This window comes from Acartia tonsa, chromosome 4 (assembly GCF_053477335.1).
Source record: "Acartia tonsa isolate MP-2025a chromosome 4, ASM5347733v1, whole genome shotgun sequence".
NCBI classification, from domain to species: domain Eukaryota; kingdom Metazoa; phylum Arthropoda; class Copepoda; order Calanoida; family Acartiidae; genus Acartia; species Acartia tonsa.
In genome coordinates, this window is record NC_137263.1 from 1,375,150 (window position 1) to 1,392,339 (window position 17,190).

The window sequence follows — 17,190 nt, forward strand, 5'->3', positions numbered from 1 at the left end:
TCCCCCGGCATTAAAGCCCGTTTGCTACCTAAATACCCGGTTATTTGGCCCAAAAAATTAAAAATGTAATTTTTGAACGCCCAAAGTGAGATGAACACTTTTTAAAACTACGATACGATCCGTAATTGAAAACTACATAACCTCATGTAATTGATAGAGCTACAACTAACATACAAAACAATTTATATCACATTTAAGATTTTGGCTATAGGTACCACCCCTTTTTGGTTAATAAACCCGGTTTTTGTTGTTGTTGTAAAAAAGATCTATTAGTAAAACCGGGTAATGAAAATTTCAGACTTTCCCCCCATATGCCGAGCCGGGTCTATATAGAACGTAAAAAAACGATAAAAAAATCATATAAAAAATAATAATTTGAATAAAACGAATTCACAAATGAATGTAAATGCCAATAAACTTTAAATTTCATGAAAAAAATCACTAACTTTACTTCATAAACAAAAAAGTTAGGAGGGGTATTTTAAAATCACCTTGTTTTTCTTGGTTTTCAAATTTTGTTGAGCTATACCGGCAAACGGAAGTAAGCAAATCTGCCTGCTCCAGGGGGAAATGAAAACCAGGGTAGTAGAGGGGGGATTCATACTGAGAATGATGCAATCCTAAAACTGAGAACCGGTTTTTTTCGGCATTTTCTGGAACCGGGCGTTAAAAGCCGGTTCGTCACTAATGGGTTAAGGGAGGAATTTAAAGATTAATCTAGGTTCAAAAAGATAAGAATTTTTTTTGTAGGATAGATCAAGTGGGGTTAGGGCAACCCGCAGGGTATATAAAGAGAAAAGGGTAAGAAAAAAAAATTATGGGGGGGATAAACGATACAATGTTAATGTAAATTTTAAAACAAAAAGCCTTTTATCAGCAATTTAAAACATAAATGTCAATTGAAGATTCTCTCACTGCACTGGTGGCATGTTGTTGAGAACAACAACAACAACATGTTGTTGATTATGGTCGTATCAGGGATCTTAATGTATAAGACATTGGATGATCATTTGAGGTAAATCCAGGATGATGATAAACAAAATTACCCTTTCTGCATATTATAATTATTGGTTGAAAAGTTTTGACACAACAAAATTCAACAAACAAATCAAGATTGAATAAAAGTACCCAAAGATTTGAGCCAACGAAGAAGCGAATATGTTTATAAAAACTTGGGTACTAGTATAATTCTCACTCAAAAGGCCCCTTCCTTCCTTGGTTTTATATACATTGGACTGTACTTTATGCTAAAACACAATCTCTTAATCGTTGGCTTAAAAACTTTGGGGACTTTTATTAAATCTTGAGTAGGTTGTACAAACTAGTATAGCAGTGTCCAAACATTTTCACCAATAACTTTAATCTACAGAAGAATTAATTGGTTAATTTTATTAAACATAATGACTTATCTGTATTGTCTTATCCCTTAAGTCCCTGGGCACACGAAAGTTAGATTTGTAGCAATTATGTTAAATTATATATGTCTCTAAAGTAATAAAATATAACTAATATGGCATAAATTTTAAATATCACATTTTAACAAGGCCGAAATCACAGGGAGTAAAGGAGGGGACAATGGATCAAATATTCAATTGTTAGGAATCTCAGACTGTGGGTACTGGCTTAAAGGGAATGTGCAAGAATTTCGCAGGTTCTGACTGATTTTGGGTACTAGCGCATCATTGACGCGAACTCGCTGAGTTAGTTTTGAATATAGCAGACAAGTAGCAGACAGAAATTTTTTTATTTTTAACATTTTTTTCTCTCCAAAAATTATCATTTCATAAATAAAAACTTTATTGTGATATTTGTGTAATAAACAATCGAAGAACCCTTAAATTTAATTCTTGTATTTAGTGGCATTTTAAAATTTAAATATGGGGTGAACGAGTTCCAGAAATGATTTTTCTAGTAATTAATTACAGAATGGTTAAGTCAGTCTGATGTGCTGGTAATCTAATTTTTAAATGAATGCTTTTTTTCTTAGAACTATTTTCTTATTTATATCTCTATAAATTTTATTAACACACCCTTTACAATTTTCTTCAAATTTTCTGATTAAATCTGGATTTCATGGCATTTCAGCGAAAACTCTTAAATTGAATTAATTGCTCATTGTCCTCTCCCCTACTCCCTGTCGAAAACATGATCATTTTAATAATTTTAATATAACTGTCAAATAACAATTATGCTATAACATGAGAATAAAATAGAACTAAAATAAGTTATCTACGGCGGCCTGAAACCAGTTCTAAAAAATCGGTTTCAAGGGCCGTCGGATCAAATAATTTGCTGTATGGCTTCGAAACCGATTAATATCCGCTGGATTAGAACCGATCTTCAGCCATACAGAAATATCATATATCGTATGCGTATCGTATTACAGACATTCTTTCACGAATATAATAAAATCACAAAAATACCAGTTTTATTGATCCTGGCCTAAGAGTCAACAAAACAGGAATAAATCTGATAATGCTTTTACCATCCGCGAAAATATGTCTTTAATACGATGCGATCAATAATTGCCTCAGCTCATTGTCATGTTGATATTTTTCTTATCTGGTTTGACTAGCGGAGTTTGGAAGCTGATCTTGTGACGATAATGTTTGGAGGGAACCAGAGCTCTCAGCACCTAAAATAAGTTGTTTGGTTGTTTAAAATCTCGGGGACGGCAATGGAAATTGAATTATTAGGATGTTGCTTAAGATTTTCATATACTATAATAGTACTTGTACGCACAGCTGGCTAAAATAACGATGCCCCCAGTCACCCCACGTCCCACCCCTACGCACCTGGATGGACGAACTGACCAATAAATGAATTCCATGTTAGCATTTTAATAAAGACGACAATTTTCCCCTGTCATAATATCCACGTATATTCTAAATACTTTTGTACTAGAATTTTTAGAATGGAATTTCAAAAATCAACCTTAAAGTTATTTTCAATAAAAAGCTTCTTGTATAAAAGCGCCTTTAAAATAAGAAGCAACGAAAATTTTATGCATCTTGCATTAGGACTTGCAGACAAAGGTTGAGTGAGCTACCTGATATGTAATAATAGCTGTGAGTCCCCAGATAGGAAAGGGAGGCACGTCATACATTGGCATTGAGTAGCCGGGGGAGCCCTGAACAAAAATAATCAAATCTGGGACATTGGACCGTTGAGTAGGTGTACGGGTACCCAAAGTTTTATAACTAAAATCTTCTATTAATCTTGATTAATTGGTTCATATTTACAGTGTCAAAACTAAGGGGGGTGGGGGAAGGGTTCTGACACTTTTGCGTAAACATAGATTATAGGCTTTGTCTTTGGAGTGATAGGATAGGTTATTTGGCATAAAGTTTCCTTTTGGGATGTAGTTTAGTTTCCCTTCATCAAAAACATTTTGGATTTGGCCTCCACGTTCAGGTGCTGCATGCCTCCAGATTGTCTTTGGACGGGTAAAAATTAAAAAAAAAATTCTATTTAATAGTTAGAGGTCAACTTATAAAACAAAATATGCATCTTTTATCTTCAAATATCCCCTCACTCCTAAGACAAAGTCTATAATCACTGTTTACGCAAAAGTGTCAGAACTCCCCCCCCCCCCTTAGTTTTAATCTGCAGAAAAGTAATTTTGTGTTTCTTCAATTTATATTGGAGAAAGATATCATTTTATAGTTCATTGGTTTTCCCTTATTTTCCCCTTTAAATCTTTTTTAGCTCCTTATGGTTGTTATTTGATAGGATCTTTTCAAAAAAACTAAAACTTACATCGAATCTAAACTGTGTGTATTTACAATTCTGCTGGCTGCATAGTTCTGATAATTTGACAGCAAACACGCGGTCAACCTCTTCAGCAGATATCACTAGCTTACTCTGAAAATAACAATATCCATATAACAAAGTAAGAGGATCTTTGTCTGTCTGTGTGTGGTTACCGAAGGATCTCGCTTACCGATGTTATTCTCCTTTACAAGTTAGCTCCTCATAGGTTTCGGGAAAGTTTATAACTATTTTTAAGGGACGGTATTTTTTTTACGAAAAGATAACTATCGTAGAGACTTGAACGCAAAAAAAAATTTAGTGTCACTAATGGCCTCTAGGGGCGTAGCCGCTAGTGTAGAATAAAGTAATTAAATGGAAGGAATATTTACAGCTGCTATTAGAGAAGTCTTCAGTTTCTCGTTAAGAAATTGTTAATAAGTAATAATGTTGTTCTATACATACTAAGGGTAACTATATTTACATTAGGCAATAGATTTGTTCTCTAAGAAAGTGAAACATGTAGCTGGCTAAAATAACCTCCCATTCACCATCTTTACCCCATCCCCTTCTACTAGATGAACGAACTGATCGATTAGTGATGTTCATGTAAGCAACCTAAATTTATAACAATTCTTACCCTGTCATAATATCCACGTATATTCTATATCCATAGCAGTACCTGATCAAAATTGTTGATAAATCCTACGACGGGGGTGGCCATGGCCGCACTGGCCCCCCTCTGACTGGACACAAGGGCGGGGAGAGTCGCCCACACCTCCACAGATTCAGGGGGTATACCTATCTCCTCCCAAGTTTCTCTAAAAAATAATCATGATATTGTAAATTGTGTAAAGTACCTACCTAGTGACTGAAGTTACAGATCTCGAAAAATGAATTGGTTGCACTTTTCAGGGTAGCTATATAAACTTATAAAGGGTGTGCAAAAAAAAATGCGGACATTTTTAAAATTGAAATTGCGCGGCTTGTGATAATAGTAGAAAAATGTTACGCATATTGTTAGAGCCGTTAGGAAGTCTATTTTTAGGAAATATAAAAACGATTCCTCTGCTACGCATAGTTTAGTAGCTACGTGTTAAAATGTCCCAACTGACTTAAAACTTGACTTGCGAGTAAATTTTGGGACATTTTTCCACCTAGCTCCTAGATTATTGGTAGCACAGAAACCGTTCTTATATTTCCAAAAAATACAGTTCATAGCGGTTCTAACGGCATGCGTAATATTTTTCTACTATTAACACAAGCCGCACAATTTGAAATTAAAAATGTAGGCATCTCTTTTTGCAAAATATCTTGTCTAATTTTTAGTTATATTTTAAAATTTACTCGCAAGTCAAGTTTTACATCAGTTGGGACATTTTAACAAGTAGCTCCGTAACTATACGTAGCAGAGGAATCGTTTTTATATTTCCTAAAAATAGACTTCCTAACGGTTCTAACGATATGCGTAACATTTTTCTACTATTAACACAAGCCCCGCAATTTCAATTTTAAAAATGTCCGCATTTTTTTTTGGAACACCCTTTAATTGTCTTTGGGTGGTCATATGCAGTTTTCCTTATACCCCCCCCCCCCCCCTACTCCTTAAAACTTTTCCCAGTATGGCTTCAAAACCGATTAACATACGCTGAATTAAAACCAGTTCTCAGTTATACTAAAAAATCATGTATGGAATTGTATTACAGGCAATTTTCTACGAATATTAAAAGACCCATAAAATTGATACCATGGTTAGGGAAGCATAAAAGTTTCATAAAAGCACGAAAATGTTGATAGCTAACCTAAGAGCCGTTTGTTCAGGTCCCGAGTCTGTTTCGTCCGAATTACCACCGGGGAAACTAACTTGACTTCTAAAAGAAATTAGTGGTTGAAACGTTTAGACTCTTAACTTAATGAACCAATCAATAAAAATTTGATAAAAGTCCTAAAGTTGTTAAGCAAACGAGTAAGAAAACGTTATTTCAAACTTTGGGTACTACTGTAATAAGCCGCTCCATGTCACCTCCCACCATGGAAAAAACGCACAAACTTGAAATATTGCAGATTTGACGTCTTAAATACAATTACTAAATCTTCTAATATAGATACCTAAGCTATTTTAACTTTTTTAAAAATGAAAAAAAAAGATTTTATTTTGTGCTAAAATACCACAATATTATGAATTATCCTTTTTCATTGAATAGGTATTATTATACTAAGAAAAAAACTTACTTGTGATTTGTTAAATATTTTGATCTTTTCGTGTAAACTAAAGCAGGTTCATTCTACATTAAATAAATAGAATATATACATCGTATAACTATTTTTTTGCAGAATCTTCTAAAGGGGGGAGATGGATGTGCCACTTTTTGAAACCAAAAGTATAACTTGCATGATCTCAGCCCATAAAAGAGTAACAGCTCTAAAATTCGACACAGCAGTTGCTTTTGTGGAGAACAATATGGAACTGTGAAGAAACGGCGGCGAAACCGCCGCTACCACCGAAAACCGTCAATATTAGAAAAAAATTGCAAGTGTAAAATCTTACAAGTGTCATGTGAAAAAATAAGCGAAATTTTTATGAAAAAAAGTTTTATCTCAGATGATTGAAAATTGTCTATTATGGCGAGAAAAGGCAAAACAAAATTTCGGCGGGAGCGGCGGTTTCGCCGCCGTTTCTTTACAGTTTCATATTGTTCTCAACAAAAGCAACTGCTGTGCCGAATTTTAGAGCTGTAACTCTTTTATTGGCTAAGATCATGCGCGTTTTACTTTTGGTTTCAAAAAGTGGCACATCCACCTTCCCCCCTTTGTTATTTAAATATCCTATTGCAAAGACGTCCAAGGTGGGGGTAGAGGGTTGTCCCCCCTCAAAATAAAAACTTGTACGTCCATGTCCTATTGCTTAAAGATGTTGTTGAGTATCTTTACTTTCAAACAAATATTATGTGTAGGGGTCAGAATAGTTAAAACCCGTTTTCTTTTTAAAAAATAATTCAACCCGGGGTTTCATGTTATTTTGTTCATTCATTTACTAGGGTATTTACAATTTTTATTTTTCTGTACTTCATATGTTTTTTCATAGATAAAATGTTCTTCATCAATTTTTAAAAAGCAGTTATTTGTACCATGCATCATTAGACTAAAATGTCCTCAAAATGTTTAGAATGATACAAAGGAAAATTACTTACTCCTATGTGTCAGTCAATATGAAGAGAAAATAAACGAAAAAGGATATACTTTGGGGGGGGGGGGACGTTTTTGGAGGAGCGCAGCCAATAGTAGTAGCTTTGATGTATTGAAGGACCTACGGACAGATATACCCTTACCATTATAAAATAGCGATGCAACTAACTTTTAATTACTTATATATTTACTTGAATTTCAACAATTGGCACTAGAATCGCAGCTTGTTTGGCTATTTCAGCCTTTCCATGGGGCCTCAATGATTGTTTAATACCTTAAATATTTAAATCTATTATTTAAAATCTCCATTTAACGGAAATTTCCGATAGGTAACTGTGGCTATTTTATTTAAAAATTTAGGTTTTGGGATGGTTCATGGCTATTTTTTCTGTCCCCTTCCCTACTCATATCTTCGAATACAGAAATTTAGAATTAACACATTAATCAAATAAAAACATTACATAGCAAAAACTTAAAACTGTATTTATTTATGAAAATAAGAGTCTTACACGAAAAGGAAAAGTACAAAAATTATCAAACCATTATAAAAAAAATATACATACCTTTTAACTTCTTAATGCAAATTTCTTTATTCTGTAAACTAACCAGAGACCTGTAGGGGCTGGGAGTGGGGAAAGAAGAACAATTTCTTATAAAATTTAAAGACATTTGTGAATTTATTTTAATATATATTTTTCAGATTTAACTTTATATTTACACATAAAAAAAAATAATAATGTCTGTATTCTGTTTATTTTTCGCGTAGCAGACAGACTTGTAGTAAAAATAGAAAGTTTGTGCAAATAATAAAATTGAAATAAAATATTATTTTATACTATTTTACTAAAAGCCAATAATGCCGCGTTTAAAAAATATTGTAACATGGTTGCCAACTTTGATTTTATTAAATGTTAATCGGAATAAGTAATAAATCACTTTTTACTATTTTCAAGATTAAATTTTATTTGTAAGATCTTGGAAATGGTTTCTATTTTTTATGAAACTATATATTAACATCTTATTTCCAAATTTTGTATAATAAGTTTGAAAATATGACCTTTTCAGATGTTTCAAATTCACTTATTGAGATGGTTTTAGGCCATTTTCAACTCCAATCTTAGATTCTAAACTGAATCAGCTAGTTAATCATATACTTTTTTCATGATTTATTAATTTTTTTAATATAATAAAAGAAATTATTTTTAAAGTTGGCAGCCATGTCTAAAAACTAGTTCCATAAAAGTTCGATAATTTCTTTCTGCTCGTAAAGTTCGTTGAAGGCATGCAAAATTATTTCAAATAATAATATTTTTGTTTTTGTTTAATATTCAAGTTATTTTTAGCTAAGCTGTGTTATAATTTACTTTGTCTGTCAGGCCGTCAGTAACGCTTTGAGGGAAATGTCAATTTTTCGGCTGTTATTTAAGATAAACTGCTGAATTTTTCCTATGAAGATACGAGAATCGAACACAACTTTTTTTACTTCTTAAGACATTTTTTCTATTTTTTGTTGTTGTAATTATCTATTAAGATAAATATCGTTGGTTTAATGTTAAGACATTAGGTATAATCAAGATTTAATTAAATTGCCAAAAATTTGATCGACTAGCCGGCTATCGAATTAAGGAACATGTTTACATAATTTACAGCCCAATGTCCCATCCCTCAATGTCTGTCACTATGTTAGCTTGCTATTACTAAATCAAGAATAGGTATTTATTTGTTATTTTTCAGATTGTATCAATTACACGAAAATCTGACTTCAAATACTGAATTGAATAGCAACGTACCGGTAAGTTACATTTCAGAATAAAATTGAAACTATTTTATGCTTGCCGTTTCGAAGGTGTAAAGTTCTAGTTTTGACCACATTGCTTTATACTAGAGACGTTAAAAAAAAGTATTTATTTTTGTGCTTATTTCTGGCGCGGGACAAATTTACTATGAGTAGGATGAATGCCTGGGCCCATAAGCAGTTGCAAATAACTTATACGTATAGTTGGGAATGAAAGTACAAAGGAAATTTTGTTTGAATAAAAAGTTTGTCTCAAAAGATTTAAAATTGACTACTTTTGCGAGTAAAGCAAAAAAATCGGCTGTTTTCGGCGGGAGCGAAAGCTCAGCCGACTTTTCCCCCCACATATCCACGTTACCCCATTAAAGCAACGACTATGCCAAATTTTAGAGTTCTACACCTATTTGAAAGTCTTATCGTACCATAAAAAAATGTCCCCCTTTTTTATCTTAAATAGATTTTGTAATAATGTCATATATAAAAATATTTAGGTACTTTTCATAAAATTTTTTTCTTGCAGGATAAATTGAAATGAAGAGATCTTACTCAAGCAGTGGTATCCCCGACCACAAGAACTCCAAAGTTGCCAAAAAGGATGAAAATGTTATTCCTGAGCCGAAAGATTATCTAAACGATCTTCTGGATGATGTATTTGAGATTCTTTTAACTTATCTTGACATAAATGATAAGAAAAACTTGAAGTTAGTTTCCAGAAATTGTGAGCGCAGAATTATTGAACTTGATGATTCTATGAGGAAATGGAATGTTACCTTTTGTGGAGAAAGAAGTTCCAAGCTGGCCACGGATCTTATTCAGGCTAAAGCAAGGCATATTAAGGATTCTAACTTTCATCTGATCCAACTGTCTGTTGCATTCCAATATACAAAATATTTTACATCCTATTTTGTTATGCATGAGTTCCATTCCAACATTGTTCATTTGGAGCTTAATATTTGTGGTGATGAGCTGTACCTGCTGGAGCCTGCGATAAAGTTAGTGAAATTAAAGAGTCTCACTTTGAAATCTGAGTCTAGAATGGAAGAAAATCGTTGTAAAACGTGTAATCCTTTGGCCATAAGAGAACATGAAAAGAAAGATCTAGCTTATTATAGTAAAAACAAGGCAGCAATTGCTTACGCTACTATCAAGAATCATTCTGATACTTTAGAGGCATTACACCTTGAGGATCTAAACGTTGTCATTGACTTTGATTTAAATCTGAACAGTTTTACTGCTCGTTATTTGGAAGATTATACTCTATTGTCAGTTATGCAATACTCAAGCAAAAGTTTGGAAATCTTTACATGGCGCGGTGAAACTTGGGATTATTCTTCTTTTTTAAGTTTCCCAGTGGTTAACCTTAAAGAATTTTCTGCCATTGATATTGATCCATGGTTGATTTATCTGCTATTAGAGAGTTGTGCTACAACCATCAAGGTTTTGTCAATTAAGGACGAGGCTGACAGAGATGATCCTGAGGATATTGATGAAGAATATTATTCACCATTTCCAAAGTTGAAGTTGAAAAGATTGGAAGTAGAAAACTGTGAAGACTATCTTTTCATTTCTATCATGAAATCATGCAGTTCTACATTAGAAGAGTTAATATGTGTAAGTTTTCTTGATAAAGATAATATAGTTACTAACTTTCTCAATGGCTTGCCCTATTTGCTTAATATAAAGGTTTTAACAACATTCAGCGTACAAATCCGCCTCCTGAAGACAATCCTGAAATTGTCAAGAGAAAGTTTGACCAAACTCTATTTGAATGCTTATCTGTTGGGGAACGTGTTAAACTTTTCATCGCCTAGACTGAAGATAAGAAAGTTACAATGTAATGCTATAAGCAATTATGTTGTGGCTTCCATTTTGACTCAAAGCGCATCAACTCTTCAAGAGTTGAAATTAACCATAATTCCAGATATTGGTATGAGTGATATTCCAAGTCTTAATATAACCAAGTTATCATGTAATTATGTTGACTCAAATATTATTGCCTTGATCTTAAAATCCTCCTATAAGACTCTAAAAGAGCTGAAGATTGCCAACAGCTCCAGTTCCTTTCAAATTGATGTCAAACTCAACCTGCAGTCTTTCCATTGCAATGGAATATCAGATACAACTTTCAATACAATCATGGCCGCCCAAGACTCAGCCCTGCATAAGTTAATCATAGGAAAGGTGGTCCATGGGGAATGTGATGGAAGCAGCTGCTGCGACTCTGTGAATCCAGAGCTGATCACCACTCTGCTGAAAGTGAGATTAAACAATCCCAGCTCTTTGATTTATGTGAAAAATAACAAAATGCTTGCTTCAGTCTAATATTAAGCTCGTTGCGGTATTAGTAATTATATGTTCCATTTGTGTTAAAGTTTTGGCTTAATTTAGTTGTGTAAATTACTGTTACCTACATATTTTATTGTTGATACAATTTTTCAATCACAAAGTTTTCTTTCATTATTTTCAACTTTTAAACTCAGGGTTTATAGATACTTAGGTTTCCAGTTTTAGAATAACTCAAATGGAAAAAAATAATATTTTGTAATACTATTTATACCTACCTAATACCTTTTCAATAATATTTGTGAAGCTGACTTTGCCTTGCCAGATAAGATATTATTCCCACAATCAAAAGGCAAAAGAAGTTAATATTATATCGTGTTTTTTTTTCAGATTTATTTTCAGGGTTCAGGCAGCCTAACCCAAAAATGTCCGGGAGGAGAAAGGGTGGGGGGCGGGGCAACAGGAAGAGCGCGGCTGGGGCCACAGCTAAGTACAGCGACCAACCAGTCTCAGACGATGATGAACTTCCAATTCAGGAACATTTACTTGTAATAATTGCCCAGGGATAAGATAATGGACGATAATTTGATATACATTCTCAATGAGATCAAACAAAACAAGCTTTTCTGTAAATTTGATTTTTCGTATCTGCTTGGAGACTTACCTATAGTTTAATCCGATTAATCAAGTTACTGTAGTTTATAGAACAATGTCCTTTATCATTAAGTCCTTAATTACAAAATAACTAGGTACCTATTCAACACGTATTGCAAGTATTTGTGAATACCTAGTCATTTGATGTGAGTGAAAAGTTGAGATCTAAGGATTTCCCAAGATTTTTCATCAGAGAATTAACAGGACAGGAGGTAAGTAATAATATAAACAAGGATGACAACATCAATATGTATCGAAGCACAAAAGAAAAAAAGATATAGAAGGACGGACAGACAAACTTAATTATAGAATAGCTTGGCTACTAAAAACAACTCTTTTACAACTCCGGTATGTCTGTCCGTCAGTAATTCCTAATGACTTCCAATTTAGGTAAAATAATTTGTGTCGACCCTAAAAGAGAATCTTTATTGAAACTGACGTGCACAACGATCCCCCCCCCCCAAAAAAAAAAATCTTAGAAGAAAAAGAATTTGTCTGATTCTGCGAAAATTGATGGAGAAAAAATTTTGTGGGGCGGAGGCGGAAATAGGCGGTTTTTGAAAATGATAACATGGTCTCGACTCATTCCAAACTATCTGATTTTGCCAGAAATGATAAGAAATCAACATTCCCAAAAATCAGATCAATCGGATAATTGTATCACATGAACATTTTTTGCTAAAAAGTTAAAAATCAACATGTTCGGAATGGACGTACGGACATTCTGGTAACGATTAGAGTTGCTAGTCAAAGTTAGAAATCGGTATGACTATTTTAATATGCCTAAATTATCGAAAAAAAACTATCCGTCCCGGACGGACGGACGTACTGACTGACCCGTATTATAGAAAAGCTTCGCCTTTAAAATGCTTTTAATTTTAGTTGAATATTTTCAGTTGACCATAGAGTACCTTCAAAAGAAGGGGTTTACCCTTCCCCTGTTTATCCGAGAAAAAGGTGGCCTACACATGAACATGCCGGATCCAGTGGATTTCTCGATCGCAGATGTAAGTGTCATCTTTATTTGAATAAAAAGCGGACGGTCCAAAAGTTACACCTACTACTAATCCAAGAGGACAAACACTCGCCCCCCTTATTTTCAATTTAGTTATTAAAATGATGGGGTTGGGTTCAGGACTCGACAGTCACTTCGAATAAAACCACCATTTTTATTTTTATAGCCTATTCATTATGAAAAAGCACTGTTTACAAATGTTCTTTTGTAATGTTTGATTTATTAAGCATGGATTTTGTCATGTTTGTATTCTACCCTATTCTAGGTGAGATCTATGGTGGGAGGGAAGCGTGTGATCGACGTGATGAACTGCGCCACCCAGCACAACTCAGAGATGACCATGAAGGAGTGGGAGGACTTCTTCACTGATCCTCACAGGTATCATTTTAGCGAAACCAAAGGGGGGGGGTTTTTAATGCAACCATCTCGTAATCAGTGAGCAAATGGCACTTAGAATTCGAATTTCGATCTGAAATTTTGCATGAGTAATCCTTGATAGGTCTATTTTCCCTAAATCGAACAAAAAGTTGAAAAAGTAACGGCTGGCGGCTGGCAGCTCAGCCGTTTAGCCGTTTTTTGTCTATTTTTAGGGCAAATTCATCATTAATTACGTAGGAATCAACTTTTTAAAACATATTTCTAGTTTAATTCATGTTAAATGATAACAATAACCATTTTTTAAAATTTTTAGTACCAGCTGCTAAACGGCTAGAACCGGCTGAAAACGGCTGGGAGCCGCCAAGAGTATAAAGGGTAGATAGGGCTTGTGACATGTCTAGGGGTAGGTTTTTATGGGTGCTGAGCTCAAAAATGCTACTAAAAATAGTGAAGGCCAATCCATATGGCAGCTGGGTAACAGCTGCAGCTCAGCTGCGAGCGGCCAAGAGTAGAATGAGTAGATAGGGCTTGTGACGTGTCTAGGGGTAGGTTTTTATAGGTGCTGAGCTCAAAAATTCGAACAAAAATAGTGGAGGCCCAACCACATGGCAGCTGGGTAGTGGACGCAGCTCAGCTGGGTAACGGCCGCAGCTCAGACGAGATAGGCCAAGAGTAGAATGAGTACATGAGGCATGTGACGTGTTCAGGATTAGGTTTTTATGGGTGCTGAACTCAAAAATACTTCTAAAAATAGTTTCGGCCAATCCCTATGGCAGTTAAGTAATAGCTGCTGCTCAGCTGCGAGCGGCTAAGAGTAGAATGATTAGATAGGGCTTGTGATGTGTCTAGGGGTAGGTTTTCATGGGTGCTGAGCTCAAAAATGGTACCAAAAATAGTGGCGACTCATCCACATTGCAGCTGGGTAACAGCTGCAGCTCAGAGGTAGGTTTTTATGGGTGAAGAGCTCATAAATGGTACCAAAAATAGTGGCAGCTCAGCTGGTAGAGGCCAAGAGTAGAATGAGTACATAGGGCATGTGACATGTCTAGTGGTAGGTTTTCATGGGTGCTGAGCTCAAAAATGCTACCAAAAATAGTGGCAACCCATCCATATGGCAGCTGAGTAACAGCTGCAGCTCAGCTGCGAGTGGCCAAGAGTAGAATGAGTAGATAAGGCTTGTGATGTGTCTAGGGGTAGGTTTTCATGGGTGCTGAGCTCAAAAATGGTACCAAAAATAGTGGCGACCCATCCACATTGCAGCTGGGTAACAGCTGCAGCTCAGCTGCACGCCACCAAGAGTATAATGAGTAGATAGAGCTTGTGACGTGTCTCAGGGTTAGGTTTTTATGGGTGTTGAGCTCAAATATGCTACTAAAAATAGTGGCAACCAATCCATATATGGCAGCTGAGTAACAGCTACAGCTCAGCTAGGAGCGGCCAAGAGTAGAATGAGTAGATAGGGCTTGTGATGTGTCTTAGGGTAGGTTTTTATGAGTGCTGAGCTCAAAATGCTACCAAAAATAGTGGTGACCCATCCATGTGGCAGCTGGGTAATGGCGGCAGCTCAGCTGGGAGAGGTCGAAAGTAGAATGAGTACATAGGGCTTGTGACGTGTCCAGGGGTAGGTATTTGTGAGTGCTGAGCTAAAAAATACTACCAATAATAGTGGCGGCTCATCCATATGGCAGATGGGTAACAGCTACAGCCCACAAGCCCTATCTACTCATTCTACTCTTAGCCTCCCCCAGCTGAGCTGCAGCCGTTACCCAGCTGCCATATAGATGGGTCGCCACTATTTTTGGGAGCATTTTTGAGCTCAGTACCCATAAAAACTTACCCCAAGACACGTCACAAGCTCTATGTGCTCATTTTACTCTTGGCCGCTCCCATCTGAGCTGCAGCTGTTGCTCAGATGCCATATAGATTGGCCGCCACTATTTTTGGTACCATTTTTGAGCTCAGCACCCATTAAAACCTACCCCTAGACACGTCATAAGCCCTATCTACTCATTCTACTCTTGGCCTCTCACAGCTGAGCTGCGGCCGTTACCCAGCTGCCATGTGGATGGACCGCCACTATTTTTGGTAGCATTTTTGAGCTCAGCACCCATAAAAACCTACCCCTAGACACGTCATAAACCCCATCTACTCATTCAACTCTTGACCGCTTGCAGCTGAGCAGCAGCTGTTACCCAGCTGCCATATGTATTGGCCGCCACTATTTTTGGTACCATTTTTGAGCTCAGTTCCCATAAAAACCTACCCCTTGACACGTCACAAGCCCTATCTACTCATTCTACTCTTGGCCGCTCGCAGCAGCTATTACTCAACTGCCACATGGATTGGCCATCACTATTTTTGGTAGTATTTTTGAGCTCAGCACCCATAAAAACCTAACCCTGGACATGTCACATGGCCTATGTACTCATTCTACTCTTGGCCTCTCCCAGCTGAGCTGCCGCCGTTACCCAGCTGCCACATGGATGGGCCGCCACTATTTTTGGTAGCATTTTTGAGCTCAGCACCCATAAAAACCTACCCCTAGACACGTCACAAGCCATATCTACTCATTCTACTCTTGGCCGCTCGCAGCTGAGCTGCAGCTGTTACCCAGCTGCCATATGGATTGGCCGTCACTATTTTTAGTAGTATTTTTGAGCTCAGCACCCATAAAAACCTACCCCTAGACATGTCACAAGCCCTATCTACTCTTCATACTCTTGGCCGCTCCCAGCCGTTTTCAGCCGGTTCTAGCCGTTTAGCAGCTGGTACTAGAAATTTAAAAAATGGTTATTGCTATCATTTAATATGAATTAAACCAAAACTATGTTTTAAAAAGTTGATTCCTACGTAAATAATGATGAATTTGCCCTAAAATAGGCCAAAAACGGCTAAACGGCTGAGCTGCAGCCGCCAGCCGTTACTTTTCCAACTTTTTGTTCGATTTAGTGAAAATAGACATATTAAGGATTAACCATGCAAAATTTCAGCTCGAAATTCGAATTCTAAGTGCCATTTGCTCACTGATTACGAGATGGTTGCATTAAAAACCCCCCCCCCTTAGTAAAAAGGGATAAGACAATGGCCGATAAATTGATGTAAATCCCAAAATTATGGTACACAAAATTACTTCTTCTGCAGATTACAATTAGTGCTTGAAACGTTTGGATACTCAAGTAAATGAATCAACCAATTAAAGAGGACTATCCACGAACGAGAGCACATGATTCTAAGTACCTTCCAGCATTGATCCTAAGTATTTTCTTTCAGAATATAATAGGTCACCATATATTATTAATATATTGACGAGAAAATTTATGTTTCACCATGTTTTTTAGGTATTTTAATTGATTTTGAAAACTTTTATGTAGCTAATTCTTTTAATAAAATGGATACTTGATAATACATATGCGAATACTCGTGTTATATAGATTGTAAATTAATCCATATTAGCATTAATTTAAACATAACATATAAGATATAGTAAATGTGCTTTTGACTTTTTTAAATTTTTATCATTTGACAACATGGACAATTAAAGACACCCCGAACTCAACAAAACGTTTGATAGAATTTTAACGAAAAATGGTGGACATTTTTTTACTTTTCTTCAACTTGAAGTGGTGAAACATAAATTTTCTCGTCAATATATTAATTATTGATAGTGACCTATTATATTCTGAAAGAAAATACTCAGGATCAATGCTGGAAGGTACTTAGAATCACGTGCTCTTGTTCGTGGATAGTCCTCTTTTATAAAGTCTCCAAAGTTGTTAAGCCAACGAATATGAAAACGTTATTATAAAACTTTATGGACTAGTGTAATAAACAGCCCAATGTCTCATCGCTCCCCGGAACCAAATACTATTTGAAATGTGGGTGTTTGTAGCCATAGTTTCTTGGTGTTTGGATTTAGTGCTATTGCTCTCTCCCTGCGAAGTTAAAACTTATTGGGTCCTAATTCAAATTATAGTAAAGGGGCACTTGAGGTGGGGGGCGTTTGGGATGAGAAAAGTCGACCCCCTCCACAAAATAGTTAAAAAACTTCACTAGACCTCTAAGAAGCTTAACTGTAAAGGAGAACTACATCGGTTCAGCAATTCGTAGGATCCTTCGTTACAGACAAAAA

At 35.7% G+C, this 17,190-nt stretch overlaps 3 protein-coding genes across 3 annotated transcripts in view; 2 read left to right on the top strand and 1 right to left on the bottom strand.

Annotated features, from left to right (window-relative positions):
- Positions 1-685: 685 nt before the first annotated feature.
- Positions 686-7,737, bottom strand: LOC145315617 (mitochondrial coenzyme A diphosphatase NUDT8). The gene is made up of 8 exons (XM_080155601.1): positions 7,500-7,737; positions 7,128-7,210; positions 5,983-6,035; positions 5,553-5,621; positions 4,433-4,571; positions 3,760-3,864; positions 3,050-3,130; positions 686-2,635 (listed from the first exon to the last, which is right to left on the bottom strand). The coding sequence occupies exons 1-8, from the start codon at positions 7,603-7,605 to the stop codon at positions 2,531-2,533; spliced, it is 741 nt and encodes a 246-aa protein (XP_080011727.1). The 5' UTR covers positions 7,606-7,737; the 3' UTR covers positions 686-2,530.
- A 924-nt stretch (positions 7,738-8,661) lies between these two features.
- LOC145315618 (uncharacterized) lies at positions 8,662-11,405 on the top strand. Its single transcript, XM_080155602.1, has 2 exons — positions 8,662-8,728; positions 9,252-11,405. Exon 2 carries the CDS (start codon positions 9,263-9,265, stop codon positions 11,051-11,053), a length of 1,791 nt encoding a protein of 596 aa, XP_080011728.1. The 5' UTR covers positions 8,662-8,728; positions 9,252-9,262; the 3' UTR covers positions 11,054-11,405.
- A 3-nt stretch (positions 11,406-11,408) lies between these two features.
- Positions 11,409-17,190, top strand: part of LOC145318135 (lysine-specific demethylase 2A-like) — a 42,568-nt gene continuing 36,786 nt past the window's right edge. Inside the window, exons 1-4 of the mRNA XM_080159483.1 lie at positions 11,409-11,548; positions 11,804-11,880; positions 12,565-12,675; positions 12,949-13,061. Coding sequence (XP_080015609.1) covers positions 11,440-11,548; positions 11,804-11,880; positions 12,565-12,675; positions 12,949-13,061 — 410 coding nt within the window. The 5' untranslated portion in view covers positions 11,409-11,439. The remainder of the gene's footprint in view (positions 11,549-11,803; positions 11,881-12,564; positions 12,676-12,948; positions 13,062-17,190) is intronic.